The sequence below is a fragment of the Danio aesculapii genome, chromosome 15, assembly GCF_903798145.1.
Source record: "Danio aesculapii chromosome 15, fDanAes4.1, whole genome shotgun sequence".
Classification (NCBI taxonomy): Eukaryota; Metazoa; Chordata; class Actinopteri; order Cypriniformes; family Danionidae; genus Danio; species Danio aesculapii.
This window is the reverse complement of record NC_079449.1, coordinates 48,058,694-48,082,804: the sequence shown is the minus strand read 5'-3', so window position 1 is coordinate 48,082,804 and position 24,111 is coordinate 48,058,694. Positions and strand designations below refer to the sequence as shown.

General features: G+C 41.3%; 2 protein-coding genes and 3 non-coding genes across 6 annotated transcripts; 3 read left to right on the top strand and 2 right to left on the bottom strand.

The window, feature by feature from the left end:
• Positions 1-186: 186 nt before the first annotated feature.
• Positions 187-6,830, bottom strand: LOC130242120 (transmembrane 4 L6 family member 1). Of its 2 annotated transcripts, none has more exons than XM_056474135.1 (6): positions 6,695-6,830; positions 5,894-6,093; positions 4,447-4,515; positions 2,232-2,377; positions 1,445-1,631; positions 187-659 (listed from the first exon to the last, which is right to left on the bottom strand). In XM_056474135.1, exons 2-6 carry the CDS (start codon positions 6,062-6,064, stop codon positions 645-647), a joined length of 588 nt encoding a protein of 195 aa, XP_056330110.1. In that variant the 5' UTR covers positions 6,065-6,093; positions 6,695-6,830; the 3' UTR covers positions 187-644. The 2 variants fall into 2 exon arrangements, with proteins under 2 accessions (XP_056330110.1, XP_056330109.1); XM_056474134.1 differs by having other exon boundaries at positions 187-662; positions 6,695-6,828.
• Positions 6,831-8,778: 1,948 nt separating this feature from the next.
• mfrp (membrane frizzled-related protein) lies at positions 8,779-22,377 on the bottom strand. Its single transcript, XM_056473388.1, has 13 exons — positions 22,336-22,377; positions 22,154-22,253; positions 20,931-21,056; positions 17,822-17,968; positions 17,333-17,552; positions 15,088-15,218; positions 13,218-13,343; positions 13,059-13,135; positions 12,091-12,239; positions 10,724-10,854; positions 10,497-10,631; positions 9,118-9,245; positions 8,779-9,035 (listed from the first exon to the last, which is right to left on the bottom strand). Exons 1-13 carry the CDS (start codon positions 22,375-22,377, stop codon positions 8,811-8,813), a joined length of 1,737 nt encoding a protein of 578 aa, XP_056329363.1. The 3' UTR covers positions 8,779-8,810.
• Positions 18,667-18,739, top strand: trnak-uuu (transfer RNA lysine (anticodon UUU)). Its single transcript has one exon. It is a non-coding gene; the product is annotated as a tRNA-Lys (tRNA).
• On the top strand, positions 18,856-18,937 carry trnas-aga (transfer RNA serine (anticodon AGA)). Its single transcript has one exon. It is a non-coding gene; the product is annotated as a tRNA-Ser (tRNA).
• On the top strand, positions 19,325-19,396 carry trnah-gug (transfer RNA histidin (anticodon GUG)). The gene has a single exon. It is a non-coding gene; the product is annotated as a tRNA-His (tRNA).
• Positions 22,378-24,111: the final 1,734 nt, after the last annotated feature.

Below are 24,111 nucleotides of genomic sequence, written 5' to 3'. Positions count from 1 at the left end.
TCAGCACTGCATTGTCATACTGATCTGACTGGTTCAACTGCTGAGAATACACACACACACACACAACTAGACAGTTTGGAAGAGGCAAGAGTTTGGAAGTATGGACCTACACACCAATACAAGTGATGTGGCACTATAAGTGTGTGTGTGTGTGTGTGTGTGTGTGTGTGTGTGTGTGTGTTGCAGAATAATGAGAAGTGACCCCCCAAAGCAGGTTTTATTATGAATATTGCAGCTTAAACACCCTTGATACAGAACCAAAACTATCTTAGTGATTTAATACTTTACTCTAAAAGAGAAAATAACACTGAATGCAGGATTTATCAAGCTAATACAGAGTTCTGCCCTGCTCTGTTCACACATGGTGTGTAAGCTGCACCACAGAGAACATTACAACACTGAGAGTTTTCACACAGTCGAGTATTCTACTACTGTCTTTACCTTAAAACATGCCCTGAGTCCCTTTGAGGACTAATCATCATCATAGAAACAGGCTTCAGTTACAGCAGAGAAAGGGTTTCCTCTTTGACGTGTGTGTGTGGATGTTGCTGAAGGTGTGTGTACGCTCCTGTAGGTGTGTGTGGATGTTCCAGTGCTGTTCTTCGCTGTGCAGATCCTCGTGCTGGAGTGTGTGTGTTCGGTCTTCAGGCCATCTGTGTCTGCTGAAGATAAAGCAACAAGACACTTTCGGTCAGTGTGTGTGTGTGTGTGTGTGTGTGTAGAGCAGCTGGTTTTCCTCAATAGCATCTATCTGATATGCCTGAATCGTAAAGGGCTGGTCCAGGGTGTGTTTTTAAGGCTTGGTTGTGTTTATAAGATGTAAAGCGGTGTGTGCTAACGCTAATCACATTATTTATTCACATATCTCCCTTTGATCATATACAGCTACTCTGCTAACATGAACACCACTGTCATATATCATAGTTCCTCCAAAAGCCCGCCCCTAAGAGGCTCTGATTGGTCAGCTGACGTGCTGTGATTCGCGGATCAGCTCCACGTCACCAGGAAAATGTGAGCACTTAGCTTAGCTTAGCATAGATCATTGAATCAGATTAGACCATTAGCATCTGACTGATTTTTCATAGAAGTGTTTTGATAATTGACTCTTCTGTTAGTCACATCATGCATTAAGAACTAGTAATGAAGGTCAATTTCAAAGTAAATAAATAAAAATTAAATATAATCTAATATTTTTAGTGATTTTTAGTGAGTTTGGGTGGGTTTTGGACAGCTTTTGGGCTGGAAAGTCAGCTATATCTGGCAACACTGGTGTCTACACCCCCGCTGTACCCGGAGATTCGGGTTCAGTCACATGCTACTCTCTTTTTATACAGTTTGATAGACCGTATAGACAAAAGTGCGGGTTTTAAATCAGCTGTGTTCCTGTGGACAGGGGCTAAACCCAAATCTACATGGAGTCAGATGTGTAGAGTGCACAGGAGACCTGGTTCTTGTTCATGCAGGTCCCACAGAGGCAGCCGATCAGCCCGTTGACCACCTGCGCTAATAGCAGCAGAGCCTCCAGCGTCCCCACGCTCAGCAGAACCGAGAACAGAACCACGTTCCACAGCGCCACGTTCCTCGGCCTCTCACACACACGCCACCACGTCTGGTTGAACAGGTAACTCTCTCTGCAGGGTGGAGAATCAAACCAGTGCTGAATTAACCCATCAGGCTAACGGAGGAAGGTGTCAGCAGACTCCTGTAATTCTGAGGATAGGTTCTGATAGGATCAGAATTCTGCCCACGCTTCCCACTTACTAAATCCTAATTATGGTCCCATTCGTGTGCTGTTAGTGGAGAAACAGGAAGTATAGGCTAAATTATGATTATAGTAGACAAAATGGCTGACAGTGATGTATTTAGAGTCGCACAACCTCATTTGCATTTAAAGCGACAGTCACCAAAACACCACCTATGGATCAAAGCCTGAAAGGGTCAGTTTCAGAGAGTTATAAACATCATCAGTGTGCTGTTCTCAGTTCAAACACACACACACACACACGCACACACACACACACACACACACACACGCACACACACACACACACACACACACACACACACACACACACACACACACACTCTCTCTCTCTCTCTCTAGAGACAGCAGAGACGTGTTTGCAGCTTGTACAAATGATTTTCTGCATTTATGAGAAGCAGCTTTTGTCCTGTCCCGGATTCTGAAAGTAAAATCCTACAGAGTGTAGAGAGTGGTAGAGAAACGTTACTCTGCGGTGGTGTTGATGAAGGGGTAGATGAAGACGCCGTCTCCTGTGTCACACAGAGGCCCGTCCTGCAGGCCGATCACACTGATGATCATACAGTACACTGATCCAGCAGCTCCCAGCACTGACATCAGCATGGCCAGCAGCATCTGCACAACGCACACACACACACACACACACACACACACACACACACACACTCACATGTTTGTTTTTGTGGCAATAAGGTACATTACATAGGTTTCCATTCATTTTATACTGTCCAAACCGTATATTGTATTGCCCTAACCCCACCCTACCCCTAAACCCACCCATCACAGGAAACAGTGAGCAGCTTTACTCTCTGATTAAACTCATCCTGTGAGATTTAGAAGCATTTTGAGAAATGAGGACGCCACCAATCTCCTCATATTTCACCTCCTTTTGTAATACCTGTGTCATACCTATGTCATTATACAGATTTGTGTCCTGATATGTCACAAAAACACGTACACACACACACACACACACACGTACACACACACACACACACACACACACACACACACACACACTGTTACGGCTTTAAAGTTTTGCTCTAGGGTTTAAGGGGTAACATTTAATGTGATTAAATTAGTGTTGAGTTGGTGGCAAAACATCAAAACGACAACCAAAACACTGCAAAAATAGTGAATTATTTACAATAGTGAAAGAAGTCAAACAGCAACTGAAACGTATTATTTACAAGATCTCACAAAAGAAAATCAATCAATCAATCAATGTATATTATAGATGAGGGAAACGAGAACTAAGTGGCACCAAATAACTGAAAGCAATATAACAAAACCTCCAAATCTAGCTAATATTTACTCTTTAAACCATCTAATAGACAAATAAACAAAACATCTGCAGCGTTTCACACTATAACTATAGCTACTCTACTAACCAACACACTCTTAAATATGCCCTTGACATTATACTGGCCAACATCTTCAGTGCAAACTTTCAATTCAATTCAATTCCCCTTTATTTGTGTAGCGCTTTTACAATGTAGATGGTGTCAAAGCAGCTTCACATAAGCAAACACGCAGACAGACATTTTTGTTTTATTCAGCAATGAGCTGTATTGACAGCAGTTAGCCTCCAGTGCTTCACTGAGTGCTCTATACAGGGTTAAGGCACGTCTGATTAATGAGGATGCAGATTCATGTTGCTCAGACACAAGGAAAAGCGCCTCTGAGTGTTGTAAACTAGTGCCGGGCGACATGACATAACTCATATATGACAATACACAAGTCATCTCATCCTGATAACAGTATATATATATATCTCAATATCGTACTCAGTATAGTATATTAAAAGTTTAGGCTGAGCTCAGCACATGTTTTATTGATTTCTCAGTGAATATGGACAATAGTTCTGGTCTCATTAAACCGTTATGTTCATTAAAATAAGAGTTTGCTCTCTGAACATGTTTAGGATTGAAAGATAACACATTTACAATTTGAGCCGGTCATTGCAAAAAAATACAAACTAAATGTTCATTTTTCACATTTTAAAGTCGAAACGGACGCACATGTGATCTTATTTCTGTTTTATTTAGAACTTCAGGAAAGAGTTTGATTAAAAATGTAGAAATATAAAGTAAATATTACATATAAAACAGGATTACAGGTCCGACATAAGAGTAAAATATACATTATTGCTAAATAAACTGTAAACACTGCACTTTCTGTGGGTCTGCGTGCCTGTAATGGAGTATAATGTACCGCACTCATATATATGATAAACAGATTACCATTGACAGTGTATCTTGCGTCCTCATGAAATAAATGATCATAATATGATGTATAGAAATAAACTACTTTTCCTCAAAAGCAGAGAAACAAATATATAGAAGACGCTCAGTGTCTGCTAAACACCATCACGGTAACACATATACAGTATAAAGTAATGCAACAAACATTATTTATGAACATTAGATGAAACATCAAACTCCAAAATACTAAAATACAACCATAATACTGTCAACAATACGCCATAACAAGAGTCAGTCCATAAAAACTGAAGACTCCATATATAAGGGAAGGTTCTGTCCACCAGATTATGGTGTTTCCTACAGAATTATTTATGTTTTGATCCACTGAAGCTGCAGTCACTTCACAGTGTCTGGTGTGTGTTGTCATATTGCAGAGCTCTATTGTGAACTTTGTGTAGCCATGAGAGAGCAGTTACTGACCCCACATCTGTTTGCACAGCAGCTGCCCTCGACCCCAGCCGCCCTTATCACCACAGCGGGCAAAAACACCTGAAACAGACACACACACACACACACAGCTAAAGCACACTCAGCTTACTTTCACACGCTCCTGAAGATTGACAGTCTGAGAGACATGCGGAGCGGCTGCATTATATAAACACGTGCACAGCGCCACATATTGAAGAACTGCAATATATGTGCATGAGGCTGCATACGACTGCAGTTTGTGTCTTCACAGATCCACTAGAGGCCCACATGCACAAATCTGACATTTTCTCAAATACATTACTGGGACACATGTTCTCATATATCCACCAGAGGCCGCTGTCTACTTTTCTGGGACGTCAGTCGGCTTGTCGTGTGTGTATTGCTATTGCTATCAACTGAACCACACACCTCGTTCCCCAAACTCAACCCGTAGTGTTTTTAAAAGCACACTAGAAGAGAAAAGCCATTCTGCCACATGCTTTTTCCCACTAGTTCACGCTGCTTATTTTGTTCAGTTGTACCTGGTTACTGGAACTATATTTTGTTAAACTCAAACCCCAGTCAACTCCAGTCTGTGTCCTGACTCTGACACTGTACGAGACGAGCTACTGAGCAAGCTGACCGCACCGGCCACCAACAGACAATTCAGTGGTCAGCAGTAACACGGAGAAGGAGGAGTTGTCAGAGCATAGCCCGAGCGCATATTTCCACAGTTTATTATTGCTACTGAAATTCCAGGACTTTTTCATGACTTTTCCAGATAAATATTCATGACCTCACGTGTGTCATGCAGCGCCTACATACATGTGGTAGCTGAAAAACATGCACATTCACATTTATTACAGCATATCAAAAAATATGAGACAGTCTGTGTAGTTTATATTTAATCTGAAAGGGGTTTTTAGACAGTTTCCTGCTGTCTGTGTGAAAATATTAGAAATGTTGGCTTGTGCTTTCACAAGACTTATACGAATAATACACATTAGCCTTTAGCACCCACAGTACCTTCCCTCGGTAGCTAGAGATTGTTTCTGGACACCACAACCTGAATTCTGGTGAAAGTGAGCGTAAGAGAGGCGAAGCTGAAACAGCGAGTTGCTTTTTACCCCACAGAGAGAACATTACATGAAGAGAAGGACTACTGTATATGAAATGTACCTAATATTATCAGCTCAGATATGTTCAAGTACACAGATATATGTTTAAACTAATTTCCATGACTTCTACTAAAGATATTGGGTTTGTTTATTTCTTCAAAACTTTTCCAGCCTTGTCAAAATTCCAGGAGCGTTTGAACCCCTGCATTGCGCAGTTCTCAAACATGTAGCCCTGGGCACGTGTATATTCCAAATGAGCCCGTGTGGACGGATCAGGAACAACAGGGTTCTAGAAATGCGTTCCAGCCTCTCTGCTTGTGCAGGAACAGTATTGGACTCACCAGCAGGCCTCCACCGATGACCCCGGGAAAGAACCAGATGATTTCTGTGATCTCCTCTGTCCTCCACACCTCACCGTTGGGGAAAAACAGCAAGATGTTTCCAATTATGGCTATGAGGCCGAATGGAAGGAGAAGGTCTGCGGTGCATTTAGCACATTTCCCCGTACACATGATGAGCTGATTTGGGTTTGGTGCGTAATCTGGAAGAAGCACATGAATGACCATGAGAAACCATGAGATATTGTTTTATTAAAAGAAAAGGGAAAGGAAACGCTGAGCAAACAGTCATCATAGGAGTAACAATATCAGCTTTGATGGACTTTATCATACATTGTTGGCATTAGTGTACTCAATCCATTAAATGTTGCTGTTTTCCAAGTCAAATCTTGAGCTAACTGAAAGTCTGTGTATCTCCAGTACAGTTCTATCCATTGGTCTCTTATTGGGGAATCTGCGATTTATGATTGATATCTTTTCTGCTACTTGCTAAACTCATTTGTGTTTGTAGTAATGTTTTATTCCAATTCCTATTTTACACCAGAAGGGCTGTATTTTTGGGCAAGCTTGAAAAATGTGAAGGTGATTAGCCATTGAAGTTGCACATCGTCTCCAACAAAAGCCCAAACCTTCTACGCCTGTACATGTTGCTGAAAAACCTTATTAAATATTTCCATCCAAACTACCAAGATATTTCATTAGTCAACCGCAGGATCATACAGTAATGACATATTACAATAATACAAACTACTCCGTGTACAACCGCTGCTACTGTATAACCAATAGACACATATACATGTTTACCTCTTTACTCGAGTTCCACCTTCTTCGCTGTGGCTGAAAGACCGATCGTTCTTCTGAAAGCTGGTAGTGGTACGTTTTGTCGACAACCAGGAAAGTGATGAATATCATGAAAGTGCTGAGGGAATGTAAGCAAAAGTGTGTGTGACACACACGGGTACACATCCCTGCGGTCACTGACCCTGCTTTCAGACAGTATCAGTACCAGCCACTCTCCATTTGAGAGATACACAGATAAAGAGATTCAGATGAAAATCCATCATAAAGAACATCACTGTGAAAGGATTCATTCGCTTTCATTTGGCTTAGTCCCTTTATTCATCAGGGGTCGCCATAACAGAATGAACCACCAATTTATCTAGCATCTGTTTTACACAGCGAATTCCCTTCCACCTGCAACCCAGTACCGGGAAACACCCATACACACTTATTCACACACACAATTCCCCTATAGCGCATGTGTTTGGACTGTGGGGGAAACCGGAGCACACGGAGGAAACCCACACCAACACAGGGAGAACATGCAAACTCCACACAGAAACACACACTGACCCAGCTGGGACTCGAACCAGCGACCTTCTTGCTGTGAGGTGAAGGTGCTAACCACTGTGCCACCATGTTGCTAAAATATTTTAGAGTGGACAGAGTAACAAAAAAGCAGGCAGGCATGATAATCTGCAGTACAGCAAGCGTATAATAATCCAAAAAAAAACAGCTAACAAGGAAAACTAATAGCATCTGGATGCAGCCTTGATGATGCAGGCTGAGACTGCATATCTCAGTGATGCAATATCAGACACAATGCACTCAATGTTATTGACATCACTGTGAGGGGTAGGCTTAGGTGAGCACATTTAAAAGCATTGGATGCAGCTCAGACTTCACTGCACCAGGTCTGCATCCAGACCCCTCTCAGGAAATCTGCACTTGCCTGACTGCATTGTGTCAGGTGTAGAGTTAAAACGAGTAGAGTAAAAGGAACTCCTGATAAGATATCAAAACTCAGGGCTTCTGGTAGTACCCGGAGTAGTAAAGTCCACTAAATGAGGTCAAGCATTTTCATATCTGGCTCCTAATCTCTGGAATAGCCTTCCTGATAATGTCTGAGGCTCAGAAACACTCGGTTTAGAACTACATTAAAGACCTATCTTTTTAGTAAAGCGTTTACACAATGCATCACATCACTGTAGGATCCAGTTAAATCATCACACATTAACATCTCCTAATATATCATGAAACCTTATTCTCTTTCCTTTGCTCTCTGTGTCAGCCTTGCAGTGGCCTCTAGAGATTGTGCAGCTGCAGTTGATCAGATCCAAGACCTGTGAAGAGGTGATGTCAGCCCTACGAGGACTTAAACAATACACAGTACAGTTTTTATCTTAATTGCTGCAATGATCAGATCAGTTCATTGAAAATGTTTTATACACATAGATATCACCTTTTTGAAAGTACAATAACTGCAGGTTATAATATATATATAGCTGTCCACCATATACTCAACACCTTAACTCTTTAGCATTATCATTTAATGGTATAACATGCTTTGGAATGATAATTATTGTGAAAAGCACCATACCAATAAGTTTGACTTTAATTCAGACAGTTTGGACTATTTCATGCTCCGACATTGTGAGATTAGTTTGGGGATAGGAATCTCTGAACATAACTGCACACCAGAGCACAAAGCAAGCTCCATAGAGACATGGATGAGGAGGAACTGAACTGGCCTCAATCCCACTGACTATCATTGGGGTGATTTAGGGTGGACACTTTGAGACAGGCCTTCTCATCCAACATCAGTGCCTGACCTTACAATTGCACAATTGAATGGCCAAAGCGTCCCATAAATACACACCTATATCTAGTGGAAAGCCTTCCCAGTGGAGTTTAAGCTGTTATGGAATGGCATATTCAATCCTTCCTATTAAGATTAGGATGTCATTAAAGTTCATGTACATGTAAAGGCAAATGTCTCAAAACTTTTGGCAACATGTATATACTGCCTGTCCTTTTTCCCAACAGATGAGCACTCCTTCCACTTGTCTTTTCAGCACTGTGTAAGTGAGGATGGTCATTTTCCAGCTTGAGGTTGTGGTGCATCCATCAGTCACTGGTCCTACGGAAGGGAGCACTCCATGGGGTCTTGTGAATCGGGCAGGAGGAGGCAGTTGAAGGGCCAGTTTAAGCTGAACAGGCTGAGAGCGGGACTGCACTGCAGCTCGGCGGTGGAGCAGACAGACTGACACAACTGCAGGACGCCGCTCTGAGGACTACAGCGGGGCAGAAACATCCCACAGACCAGCTGCCGAAAGGACTCGAAACACGGCAGATCCACCAGCACCTGAGACAACACCAGATTAAACACGCTTCACAACAGTGCTCTATATTTAACTCTGTGACTCTCTGGGAGACCGCTTGCTCACCCTGTACTTGTGCAGAATAGAGGCCGCCTCTCTCTGATCCGACAGAGACAGCCAGATATTGGGAAAAGATGTAAGATTGTAGCTCAGTCCTCTGCACATTTCAACCTGGATGAGCTCACAAGATGAAGCTGAGAAGAAAAGGGCAGAATAAGATGATTCTTTACTGTGTGAAGTTTAATATTAAACTAAGCACGTGCTCATGATTGACCCAGCTGGCCCACATTAGCTAATTACGATCCTCCAATCAAAGAATCCCATGTCACTATATGTATATATATCCTCATTTCCTTTCTACAACTATCTTTGTCTAGGAGAAACCACTCCTTCCCTTCTTCCACCTTTATCTAGAATGGGCGGCACGGTGGCCCAGTCACTAGCACTGTTGCCTTACAGAAAGAATACCAATGGCGTCGGGTCCTCACTGGGCTATCTGGCGTTTCTGTGTGGAGTTCGCATGTTCTCCCCGTGTCCGCGTGGGTTTCCCCCGGGTTCCCCGGTTTCCTCCCAACGTCCAGATATGCTCTATATCATAGACAAAATAAGCCTAGATCTTACTCTCAGGAAGTTCACCTCTGCCTCAGCAGCGGGGGAGTTTTGAGATCGACCTGAGCTCAAACCTGCGAAAGGGAGGGAGCCCTGGGCCAGAGGATCCCTTGAGCTCAGCGCTCTCTCCCGGGACAGCATGCCAAACAAGCTATGTATAAATCATGAGCTAAGTGTGAACTCTTGAATGACTAAAATAATTCAACAGCTTCTTCTGAAGATTGTTTTAGCACTTGGTGTAAATGTCTCTGTTCGTAGGCAGCGTGGTGTTCATAATGTAAAGAGTGAAAAAAATCCAAAGCCATAACTGGTTTTCAAAATACATATTGCTTGTAACTCGTTCGCTGACAAATGAACTATTCTATAGTGTCATGACCAGACCCTGAACATGATTAGAGCTGATGGATGAGCTTTTACTGGAGAGTAGGCAGTAGTCATGAGAAGCTGAATGACGCATTAAGACAGTAAACACAAGCACTCAAGTAAACCTACTATGATTTATGTGTCATGATTTTTGGGGAACACTCAGAAATCTTCACTTTGTCGTGCTGGCCTGGTGTGAATAGCTCGATAGGGGATCAGGGGTGTCAAACCCAGTTCCCAGAAGGCCACAGTCTTAGAGAGTTTAGATTCAACTCTGCTAAATTTTACAGATTCAATTTGACCAGATCTGTTTAATCCACTGCCTCCCATGAAGGCAGGGCAAAAAAACAAGACATGCACTGATAGCCTCGCCCTAAAGCCTCTGATAAGACTGATCATTTAGAGAGCAGAAGGAGTGATGCAACAGAAAAATCATGTCGAGCCTCAGAAAAGATTGTTTGATGAACTCTCACTGAATGGAGGGTAGGTGGAGTTAATGCAGTGGTGCTCGTCTGCACCGTCGGCACAGTCACTCCATCCATCACACAACCAGTCCTGATGGAGACACTCGCCGGTGGGACAGGCAAACTGCGCTGGACTGCATGTTCCTGTAGCAGAACCACATGATACGGTGAAACTCTACAAACAAAGATTCTTACAGTATCCTGAAGGCTAAACTGTGAAATCATGCAGCACTCACTTTCTGACAGAGATATGGCCTGAAACGCTGCATAAAAGCCACTGTCGGCAACACCTTCATCTGCCACAAACACAACAGTCAGCACAGGTCCTGAAGAGGTCAGATCAGGAGGCAGCGCTGACCCACAGTACCTGCAGAGATCCAAAGAAACTGTTTAATCCACATGCTCAGTGTAAAAACATGAAGGTCAGAATGCCAGAGATGCTGTGACTTATTATGTGTTGTGTGTAATGAGCACCGGAGTTTATGTAAAGCATTGCATTCTCTTAAGGGTGTACTCACACTCTGCTATCCAAACCGTGCCCAGGCCCATTTTTTGGATCGTTTGAGAAGTGTAAGTGCTCTGAATCGGGCTCAGGCACGGTTCAGTTGGCTGGCCCTGGCCCGGTTGGAAGAGGTGTGCCAGAGCGCGGTTCACTTGGGCTTTGGTGCGGTACGCTTGTAGTGTGAGTGCAAAGAGTGCCTGAGCCCGAAACTGAAGACGAGACGTGACTTTAAGGGACTGTTTCATATGGATTCATTAATCATTCTGACTGTTTGATGAACGCAAACTGACATAGTTTCTTAAAGACTCAAACCCCTCACTGCACCACAGCTGCACCTGCTGCAGACCTCCTAATTCCTGCAGCACCAGGACTTTAGACGTGGCTGATCTGTTCGGCGAAATATGTGACTGTGTGTCACTGCATCTCAAACCACTAAAACGATATAAAGAAATGTCCACTGTGCTGAGCGAGAGCGCTTCTTAAACTGACCAGCGCATCAATGACGTAGGCGTGCCCAGGCCCGAATGTAATGTGAGTGCGGGCCGTTGGGGGCGATAGGAGGGGGGACAAGCATGCTTCGGCCTGGTTCAAGGCAACTGTACATAGTGTGAGTACACCCTGAGTCTTCATTTGGACAGAAACGTGGCTTGGGCTTGGTGTGTCCTGGTCCTAATTTCTCAGCTACTTATCTGTGGGCAATACTACAGCTCTGCTACTTGTTTTGGATGTTGTTCTCCTGCCTGATGCTGATAGAATGACAAACAAATGGAAGGGAGGAAACCAAAGAAGGCGGAGTTTAAGAACACACCCACTAATTAAGTAATTATCATAGACCAATGGCAGCTCAAAGGTGTTGAGGAGCCAAAACAAACTCCACAAACAGTTTGCTTTGGTGAGCTGTTGTAAACTGCCGAAACAAGCTGTTCGGAAGTACTTCAGTTCAGTTCGGTTTCATTTGAAGTATACAGGGGTCTTAAAGGGCTACAGATTGTTCAACTAGACGAGCTACAGATTGTTCAACTCAAACTGTTTTCAGACTACATAGTGAGAGCGTTAATAAATGTTGTTGATAAATCAGAGAAAGCAGTGGTGTGTTCGTACCTCCCCAGAGCAGTGTTGGCGGCTGTCTCTGAACCGTCATAAACCTCCACATAGTCAAACTCACAGACATCCTGCGCTTCCAGACTGAAATTCTGAAAACTTAATCGAATAACTTGTCCAACGTCCACTGATATTTCCCACGTACACATCTATAAAACATCATCAGACTAGGTCAAACAGATATTTGCGTTCATTTGTTGCAACAGCATTTGGGTAACACAAATCCATTTGCGCCACTATGTGGACTTATGGGTGTGCTGGTCTAGAAAGGAGGTGTGTTAAGGGCTTGTTGGCACATTGCTATTTTGAGTAACTGAATTAGACTGTGCCATTGACCAACTAAACTCAACAGAGGCTGTACTTTCTTCATCAGCTGAGGAAGTTCAACCTCCCAAAGGAGCTGCTGAAACAGTTCTACATCTCCATCATTGAATCAGTCATCTGCACGTCAATAACTGTCTGGTTTAGCTTAGCTACAACTGCTGAGCAAATCATTGGTACATCCCTCCCTACTGTCCAAGAACTGTATTTATCCAGAGCGAGCAGAAGGGCTGCCAAAATCACTCTGGACCCCTCACACCCAGCACTCTTTGAACTGTTACCTTCCACCATGTAAATAGCAACTTCACCATGGAGCGACGTAACTGACTCTTAAAGGGAATGAGAGATGACACTCTGGTTTAATGCAGGTTATGCTCAAAACACACCCAGAACTCATTAAGAGAATAAGCACACCCCTGTTAGACCATGCGCCGGGCGCAGAGCGTGTTTATCCATCCTTAAAATAGCAGAAGTGGATTTGGGACACGCCCTTAATGCTTTTGCACCATGAGCTGCAGACTTTGCATTTAGATCATTAAACTAGAGCCCACAGTCATCAATAACTATTGCTAGTGAATTTTAAAATCTTTTAACAAACACTAGAAAACAGAATAGTAGAGGTAGCAGATAAAGCAAAGGAAACTCACCTGTTGATGTGGGTAAGGCTTTGGGTGGTTTGGACTGGACAATGATCCATATTCTCCTGTTATTTGTCCTCCACACACTAAGTATCACACGCACTGTGATTTAAATCAAGATTACGAACGGAAGCGTCACACTTTGTGCGATGGCATCATCTCTCCTACCTTTGTGCTTGTGGCTGCAGTTGAGCTCATCTGAACGGTCCTGACAGTTTGGTTGACCGTCACAGATGGAAACTGGCAGTAAACAATGACCACTGTCACACATAAACTCTTCCCTGGAACAACTTCCTGTTTGCAGATAAAATTAAGTCTTTAGTGAATATCATACCCTTCACATATACAATAAAACCTTTAGTGTGCATTCGTTATCAGAATTAGGGTGGAATTGGCGCTTTACACTGGCTGTAGTAGGATAGTTATTGTGGGATTTCTGTTCAGTAGTCTATATTTTAAGCTTCTAACCCTAACACATAAATAAAAGACCTTGATAAGAGTTTGTGCACATGGACTTCTAGTGTTTGGGAGCCCAAAAGTACCTTCACCAAGCTTTTCCTCCTGATATTTGTGTCCTTCACCAATTATGTGTTCAGATTTAATAGGTGGACATTCCTGCAGCCACAATAAGCTTCAGGTTTACGTGACTATTTTCAATTTCAGAAGGTTCCTTTTACAGAATTGATCATGTCATTTAGTAAATGCAATCAGTTAAATAGATTTAGGCATTCATTTAGATGTTCAAGTGTAAAACAAGATGAAAAGCAGTTTAAACATCAGGAGCAGCAGGTGAGCGCAGAAACTCTCATGAAAATACTGTGGTAAAATAAACCTTCATGTTTAAAGACATGTCATGGAACAATGTAATTTAATGCAGTGCTTCTTGTCCGGTCTGAGACCCACTTTGTATTCTGTCTCAATCAGGCAGTGAAGATCTTAAACGCTGCAAGTTCATAATGGCGTAACAGTTCACCAGAATCACCAGATCGGCTTATTCCAAATGAAAACCCCCTGTGTATGCTCCTACAAAACCTGCAGCATCTGTGGCCAACCTAAGGCACATCTGTGCAATAATCATGCTGTCTGATTCCGACAGATGTGTGAACAATATCTGAGAGAAATAGGAATAACACATGTTAGTTGTAGAATGTGAGACAGATCAGGCATGGAGTTATTATAAATATTTAACTAATTCAATCCGCAGCTCTTCTCACACAACAAATAGGCGTTATCAGGCACCCAATAATCTTTTTGTAATTGGATTGGCTGAAAACTGCATCCATCAACTGATTCTGCCACTTCGGTCTTTGTCAATTCCATGCTCAGGATGCACGCTCTCGTCCTGGTGTGTTAGCTGTTTTGTTTGCGGCGTGGTGTTTCTGTTCTCAGCGCTCCAGTCTAGCTGGTGTTGGTTTGAGTTGGCGCTGGGATCAGAACATGCATGTCGCATGTGTGAGTGCACGGTAAGTGTTTTCATTTATCGTGTGCTCGTGTCTTACATTCAGTCTTCTGTTGATGTCGTGTTTAGCTTGTGGTTCATGTTTACATGCGCCGCGTGCTTTAGTGTTCATGTGACGAGTACAGGTTGACTTACTATTGAAGTCAATGGTTGCAGGTATTCAGCTCCATTCAAAATATGTGTTATAGTTACTATGACCCAAAACTCAACTCAAATTAAGTCTCTGGTAGTAAAATCAAGACAATCAAAATCATTTTCATTAGTCTTTAAAGTCATCGAAACAGGCAATCATAGACAGACAGACAGATAGATAGATAGATAGATAGATAGATAGATAGATAGATAGATAGATAGATAGATAGACAGACAGACAGACAGACAGACAGACAGACAGACAGACAGACAGACAGACAGACAGACAGACAGACAGACAGACAGACAGACAGACAGACAGACAGACAGACAGACAGACAGACAGACAGACAGACAGATAGATAGATAGATAGATAGATAGATAGATAGATAGATAGATAGATACACACACGTTCAAATACTGACATGTTTAAGTTATATGCTTACTCTGTCCTGGTAATATAGAATGGTACTGTGCGATGAACCCATTGCCACCAATGCTTCCATCAGAGTGAAATGAAACCAGCACAGTACTGCTGTTTGTATTCAGTGTAGGTGGTGCAACGTTTCCACAAAATCTAGAAGGAAGCAAATCTTTTATTTTTTCTTGAGTTATCTTATTAATTATTAAACCTTTAGGTTGAAGGAAACAGGTTAAACAATAGCACAACAGATTAGTACAGCAAGATTCTGCACATTTATGATGTCTTCTTAATCAAAACCAGCAGTTTTACTCCTCAGCTCCTTACTAGAGTCTCATAAGGCCTGAAAGTGTGTATCAGACAAAAGAGACATGTGCAGTAAGTCCTGTGCACAAATTCAGGCACTAGTAAGGGCTCTGGTGAACCTGGATCACTACACATCGGGACACACTTAGTGTGATATTAGAATGCCCTGATTGTACATCATCAAATCTGGAGTTTATGAACAACAGCAGAGATAACGATTTTCATTAATGATGTTTATTTACTACATTATTAACAGTACATTACAGCTAAATACTTTGATTGTTTCATAAACCAGCAACATATTTGCTTTCCTAAGCTTTTCTAGCTAGTTCATGTTAAAAATAAATAAATATAAATAAATAAATAAATAAAAATAATTAATTATATAAATAAATAAATATAAATAAATAAATATAAATAAATAAATATAAATAAATAAATATAAATAAATAATTGATTAATTAAATAAATAAATAAATATAAATAAATAATAAATAAATAAATATAAATAAATATAAATAAATAAATAAATAAATATAAATAAATAAATAAATAAATAAATAAATATAAATAAATAATTGATTAATTAAATAAATAAATAAATATAAATAAAGAATAAATAAATAAATATAAATAAATATAAATAAATAAATATAAATAAATAAATAAATAAATATAAATAAATAATTGATTATTTAAATAAATAAATAAATATAAATAAATAATAAATAAATAAAAATAAATAAATATAAATAAATAAATATAAATAAATAAATAAATATAAATAAATATAAATAAATAAGGGTTTCTTTTTAGAAAAAAACATATGTTGTTTGTCATTACATTTGATGATTTGGGTCACGTGATTCATATTTCCCACTTCCAAGCTTCTGTTGAGGGTGCATATGTTTATCGATGCACTGTGAGACTTTTTAAGGAGCAAACAGTTCAGTGCACTGGAAGAATTTAGCGATTGAGACAGCACTTAAAGGGCACCTATTATGCCAATATCACTTTATTAAGTGGTTTAAACACAGTTTTGTGGCACTGATCTGTGAATATAACCAGCTGATAATGGTAAAATACACACATTTTATTTTTTTGTAATCAGACTTGATCATAACTGTCTGCAGAAACACTGCAGATTGACATTCTCCCTTTGTACGTGTCATCAGAGGGGGAAAGCCCCGCCCACTGGTGACAATCTCTCCCTCATTAGCATATGACATTAGTCTTGGTTTTGAATCTGCCACCAGTGTTGGGTAAAGTTACTTCTGAATGTAGTGCATTACAATATTGAGTTACTCCCCTAACTCATGGCATTACTTAGCTACTTTTTATGGAAAATATGCGTTATCTTACTTTTGCGTTACTTTTCCTTACCTACTTTTTCACCAAGCTCTGCATTTAACAACTACGGATATAACCTACATTCACTCATTCATTTTTATTTGGGCCGAGTCCCTTTATTAATCAGGGAATGTGGAATAAACCACCAATTTATCCAGCATGTTTTACACAGCGGATGCCCTTCCAGCTGCAAACACCCATACACTCTCATACACAACGGACAGTTTAGCTCACCCAGCTCCCCTATAGCGCATGTGCTTGGACAGTGGGGGAAACCGGAGCACCCGGAGGAAACCCACACCAACACCCATGCAAACTGCACACAGAAACACCAACTGGCCCAGCAGAGACTCGAACCAGCAACCTTCTTGCTGTAAAGCGACAGCGCTAGCCACTGCGTCGCCCACCTACACCTTCATTTATAAATTAAGTCACCTTTAAAATGGGTGGCAACCTAATGAGTGCACTGACTAGTGAACAAGGGTGCTGATTGAGACGCGCCCTCAGCCTTGACTTGTTCTGGCATCCTAATCGAATGCTTTTCAAATGTAAATGCAGGTCCATTTCAATTCTAATTACTGCAAATGATTGAGAAACACTTGGTGTGGCCAAACCTGGTGACAGCAGATGACTTCTCTGTCTTCTCTCTGACCTCTAGCCAATCAAACAGGCAGGGCGAAGGTCCCTCAATAGCCAGAGACGAGATCTGGATCTGCACGAGGGACGGAGGAGACACCCGAATCACCCACACACAGTGAGAGTCAGGAGGATACACACCTGGGTGATTGGGAGAGCTCAGAGTGCCCCCTGCACTGCTCAACATGCCACCACATTCTGTCAAAGCAGGGAAAAGGGAATCTTCATGATGAACGAGTTTGCTGTTTTGATGAAGATGAGGAAGGGGCACATGTATATGTATAAATATGTGTTTACAGAAGGTTAAACCTGTCAGGCTTTATTCTGAGATATCTACTTTAGGATGTTCTTTATGTCTAACAAACAATTCAACAAATGTACAATCATGCTTTGGGGTCGCTTGATATGAAATGGTAAATGTATGTATGTATGCATGTATGTATTTGTGTAAGAGATCCTTAACTGACTTGTGAATGTAGGCTCTTTCCCAGGCACAGGGACTGTGGGACTATATGTAGGTTGGAGGGCAGCTGGACTCAAAGAGAGGTTTTCAGAAACTCTGTTTCCAAACCAAGTGTCTGAAGGTGAAGTCTCTTCTTTAGTAGTCTCAACTTCTGTGAAAACAACAACACAAAAGAGAAGAGAGAAAGTAAATGTACATTGACATTAAGGGAAAGTGTAGGACCACAAGCAATGAATCACCTGGCTATATAGCTCAATATGGATAATTATTTAAATATCATAAAATAAACATGTGAAATAGCAGATACCATTAAATCACACAATCATTGATCCAATTAAAATCGCAGAGACGAAACTCTAACAGCGCTGTGAATGATCGATTGCTTTTATTTATATGGCATGTTTTAAAAACAGCCACAAAAGCCTTGAAATACAGAATACTGTACACAAAATCCACAATAATTCATTAAAACCACACCTGTTTAAAAACCCTGGAGAAAAGATGGAGATGGAGGTTTATAAACAAACATGTACTTATATAATCTCTAGCATGAAAACTAGAAACACACAGCAGATCAGCTGAAACGATGGATGCTAAGTGTGAAAGATCCTGCAGTTTTTATTGAACTATTTAATGTCTCCTACATGACATGGAGTCCAAACTATGGAGTTTTACTGATGTCTACACCTACAACAACCATAAACCCAACCTCAGAGTAACCTGTTGTGTTTCAGTAACGGCTACACCTGCCACAACCCTAAACCCCAGCTCACGGTCACCTTTTGTGTTTCAGGAATGTCTGCGCCACCACAACCCTCAACCTAGCCTACTGTGAGAATGTAGCAAGGAGCCCGGATAGCTCAGTCGGTAGAGCATCAGACTTTTAATCTGAGGGTCCAGGGTTCAAGTCCCTGTTCGGGCGTGAGAGACTGTTTATTGGAGACAAAGCTTTCGCCGTGGAGCTCTCACTTGCCTTAAATGTTGTCTAGCAGCACAATCTACGCACTAGGCAAGAGGACATGGCAGCCTAAACAGTGTGTAGTCGTGGCCGAGTGGTTAAGGCGATGGACTAGAAATCCATTGGGGTCTCCCCGCGCAGGTTCGAATCCTGCCGACTACGTTCAACACAACTTTTTTAGAGTGACATCCTCTGCCGGTGAGCTCTAGCTTGCTCTCCATGTCATCGGGCAGCACAACCACTGCACCAGGCAAGAGTACACGGAAGGGGGCAAGCTTAGTAGTTGTCGCCGAGTGGTTCGGCCGATGGACTAGAAATCTATTGGGGTTTCCTCGCAGAGGTTCGAATCCTGAGGACTAAGTAGAGGCCGTATGCAGTCTTTAGTTTGCGATCTTCGTTGATTGTTTGCAACTCCTGTGTTTCTTGGGAAAATGGATGTGCTGGTAAGGAAAAGCAAAGGAAAATAAAACAGCAGCGTGTGCAAGTTACTGCGGCCCTCCATGTTAAAACACATGTCACTGAACTACTCGAGCGGCTGTCTCGTAGCTCGCCGTGATCGTATAGTGGTTAGTACTCTGCGTTGTGGCCGCAGCAACCCCGGTTCGAATCCGGGTCACGGCAGGTTTTGCAAGGAGGCATTGGCATTGCACATTGTGTTGCCATCCATTATCTTCAGCCTCATTTTAGTGCACACTGTGCTTATGGCACGTCCTGAATGTTGAAGTTTCCTAAAGTGCGGAAGACTGGGGATTTAATATGAGAAAGGGGACCTTTGATGCCAGCATGCTGTGTACACTGTAAACCCGGATTTTGTGCTTATAAAACATTTTAAGTGATCATTACTAATTATTTATTGTTCTTTAAGAAATTGTGTCATTAATAAATCAAATGAGCTATTTGCACTAATCAGCAGAAAAAAATAGTTTACTTATGATATTAAGCAGAGACCATTCCTTTCCTTATGTTCTTGTTGGAGAGGGGAGGGGCCTTGATTGGCTGAGGTGACGTGAGCAGAACGCTCAGTCTATGGTGAGTGCCTGCAGCTTTAGGATGCTGGGTTACCGCGGATATTGAAAATCATCATGACACGGTAAGTGTACAAAGAAGCTTTATCAGTTTATATTTTTTTCTGACAAAACTGAGAACTGAAAATCCACACTGACGAACTCAAAATATCGTCTCTGCTATGAATATGTCAGTTAGCGCTATTTTCCCTGTCAGTCCACAGTTAGGTTATAATATTATCATATACATTTGCCTTTTCTGTCTAGCCACCGTTTATAACGTTAACGTTATCTACCGTTTCTCTGTATGTTCACTGTTTAAAGCATGTTCTCTGTAAAACGTCATAATTATTACACGTCGTGTCGGTTCGTAATAGTAGCACGAGTCCATCTAGAGCACATGCTAGCGGCTAACGCTAAATATTATAATCTTTAATAACGCTAAAAGTTTCACATGAAACAGATTTTTTTTTGTGAGGGGCGAGTTTACATTGCTCCGGCACGTCATTTTACCGATCCCCCTTTTCAACCACCCCTCTCCCCCGTCCGCTGTTCACTTTCGTTTTCTTCCGCGACTCCCCAGCCCTCTTCACTGTCGTCCGCGACACCCCTCCACCATCCACTGCACCAACACCCCTCGCTCCACCATTCCGTGCGCGACACCTCTCCATCCTCGGGTAGCATGCCGGATCAGTTACCCCTATCTGTTCCGAGACCTCTCAAACCACAAACTGAAGATGCATAATATGCCAATGTTGTTCAGACACAATAATCATACAATAATGGAAAACAAAATAAAAAGAAAAGACCATATAAACAGTCTACAGTGTAGAGATATTAGGACAAAATAAGAAAGTAAAGGTCTATATCAGCAATTTATACACTGGACTGCCATGTTCTTCTTCTGTAGTGTGTGTGTATATGATTGTAGATGTTTATGTAATTACACATAAGCAAAACAACAATGCCATACAGTCCCTCCAGCAGGAATTTGTGTTTCGCTTTTTTCACTGCAAAACACAGAAATCGAAGCAAATAAAGTAACACGTTTATAGAAAAGCTGTCAGAAATATTAAAAAGGCTCCTGTCAAATCCTCAAGAGAGACTTTGGACTGAGATAGGGTGAAATTAAATGAAGAGACTTTACTCACGTCTGAGAAGAAGGATGAGCGTGATGCACAGGACAGTGGAGATGAAGAGCACAGCGGCCGACACGAACACTGCTCTGTGATCAGCCAAACACGCTCGTACTGTCAGCACACAGCCATTTACTACAGCTTTCAGAAAACACAACACACAGCATGTCCATGTCTAATAGTTAAAATAGAGTTCCCACTCTTTGATGAACAGCAGATTCAAGCACTTCCCTGCTGAAAAAAACAGCTTAAACCAGCCTAGGCTGATCGGCTGGTTTTAGCTGGTCGACCAGCCTGATTTTTGAGGGGTTTTGGCCATTTCCAGGCTGGTCTTAGCTGGTCAGGCTGGGAGATGACCAGCTAAAACCAGCTTGACCAGCCAAAACCAGCTATGTCCAGCTAAGACCAGGCTGGAAATAGCTGGAAACCAGCCAGGAAATGGCCAAAACCCCTCTAAAACCAGGCTGGTCAACCAGCTAAAACCAGCCAACCAGCCTAGGTTTAAGCTGTATTTTTCAGCAGGGATGAACTAACACGTAATTAAGCTAGCTGTTATTCACACATGAACTCTTGTGACACATGTTGTAGTTAAAGTTAGATGATGATTAGCGCGTGCCCTAACTCATCATTAGTTCATAATAAAGTAATGTTTAGTTTAGATATTAACACATTATTATTCGTGTGCTGTTATTGTAAAGCGTTACCGTTTCTTATTTTATTTATTTATTTGTTTGGTCACACTTTATTTTGATGGTCTGCTTGTTGAATTTCAGTTACTTTGCAACTAATTCTCATTAGATTATCAGTAGACTGTTAGGCTAGGGTTTGTGTATGTTGACATGTACTTACAAAGTCTCTAATAGTCAGTTAAATGTCTGTTGAAGAAGCAGAATCAGCAGATATTAAGCAGACAGTCTACTAATACTCAAATGGACCATCAAAATAAAGTGTTCCCATTTGTTTTTATCTTTTACGCCTGGTCCTATTCATTATACTTCATTCCCACGGTTGTGTCTGAGGAGAGGGGACCTGTGGGATTGTAAGCCCTGTAAAGAATGTCACTGTATAACCGTAAGACTACATAATTGTGTAAGAATGATGTAAACGCTGTGTGGGACGTCTCTGGTGTTTGTTCTGTTCTTTATTTATTTATGTGTGTGTTTGTGTGTGTGTGTTAAAATTTGTTTTTAAATTAATCAATCCCAGAATGATGTCTATAACTCTCTGTGAGCACTCACCTGGCTCTTTAGCGGGTTTAAAGTATATGTGGATCTGACAGTTTCTTGTGTTGTCCTCATTGTCTTCATCGGGTTCAAAAGCTGGATTGCAGAAAACATTCTATGATATTAAAACAGATAATTAATTACCATTCAGCCTGAATCTAATCAAACATTTCAGTCAAGTATTCCTAATAATGTACCTCATATGCACTTTGACTCTCGGCTGAATCTTCACAGTCCATCGTCTCTGCGTTTGGAGAAAGCCTCTACCAATGTTATGAACTCAGTCCATCTGCTCATGAGGAGGGATGAAATGTGAACGGGTCCATCAAACAGTACATAACAATAATACATCAAGAAATCCAGCCAGTGTGTGTGTGTGTAAACAGCTTCAGGAGCAGACGATTCCCCTCAGAAACACACTCTTGTCATGTTGGTTCAGTGCTGTAGGGTTACGCTCCAACATCTCGTGTTGTTGAAGGAAAGTGTGTGGTGTTCAGGCCAGAGAAACACTTTCACCAAACACTCTCAAAGCTGAGTCAGATGAGAGGATTGAGCTCCGTAATAATCCTGTTTCTTACACACACGCACACACACGCACACACACACACACACACACACACATTCCCAATCTCTTTCTCTCTCTCTCTCTCTCTTTCTCTCTCTCTCTCGCTCACACACAGTTTATAATTACAGCTACATACGCTGTACTTTTGACTTATATGCACACATATAATGTTTGTATTCATAACTGAAGCTGGAATTAGCAAATACCTCTGACATTTAAACTGTTGAATAAAACATTACACTGAAAACGACCCTCTTCTGGAGCTCATTCTCATTATATATCAGAGCATTTCTTTAATCATTTGGACTTTTGTTTTACTCTCTGTCAGTGGTGGAGAGAGTAGTGAAGAATCATACTCAAGTAAAAGTACCATTACTTGCCTAAACATGTAGTGCAGTAGAGTAAAAGTATCTGCTGTAAATATTACTCAGAGTATGAGTAAATAGCCCTTTCAAAAGTACTCAAGAGTGTATGTGTATGTGTGTAAACGTCACATTCTGTAGTGCGTTTAGTGATTGTCCAGCAGGCCCACAACATCATAAGATGCTAATATTAGGTTAGATTAAGGTTGTGACGTCAGCTGACCAAAATTGAATGTCTAGTCAGCGTTTAAGGACAATGTTATTGTGATGTCCAATAATGACGTCAGGTGATGTTGATATTTGGTTGATTTTAGGTTGTGTTGGAAAGTGACCAAAATCTAACGTTGAGTCAACATCTTAAACCAACGTCAAATTGACGTCAAATACTGACATTTATTCATCAGGTGTGGCAACCAAAATCCAACGTCTGATAGACGTCATAGTGGTAACATCCACACAACATCAAGCTGTAACATCATTAGATGTTGATATTTGGTTGGTTTTAGGTTGTACATTGGACATTGATGTCGGCCTGACACACTCGATTTTCATTTCCAAACAAAATGCAGCGTCCCCATGACATTGGAGTACAGCGTCAATCTGATGTCCTGTTGATGTCTTGTGCCTGCTAGATGTTTAAGGCCATTTCGGTCTTCATACAGTAAACACGTCATCTTCTCATCAGTGACCTGCATCTAAACAGTCTCTGGGTCAATGCGTGTAAAGATTTTGGACATCTTGGACACTTTGAATACTTCCAAACAGTTTGCTGCAGTTATAAAGCGCTCATGTGTTGAGGAAGTTCATTATGATGTGATTTACCTGCTATGTGTGATTTGATTGGACAGGAATAACAGCACTGATCCCCATAGACAATAAATAATACAGTAGTGACTGCAGGTTGAAGGACAGTAGTGGAGTAACAGTACTGATACTGCACTAAACATGTACTCAAGGGAGAGTAAAAGTGCACATTTATAAAACTACTATAGTACTACTCCATTACTGTAGTTTTAATATTTGTATTGTGTTACTTTACACCACTG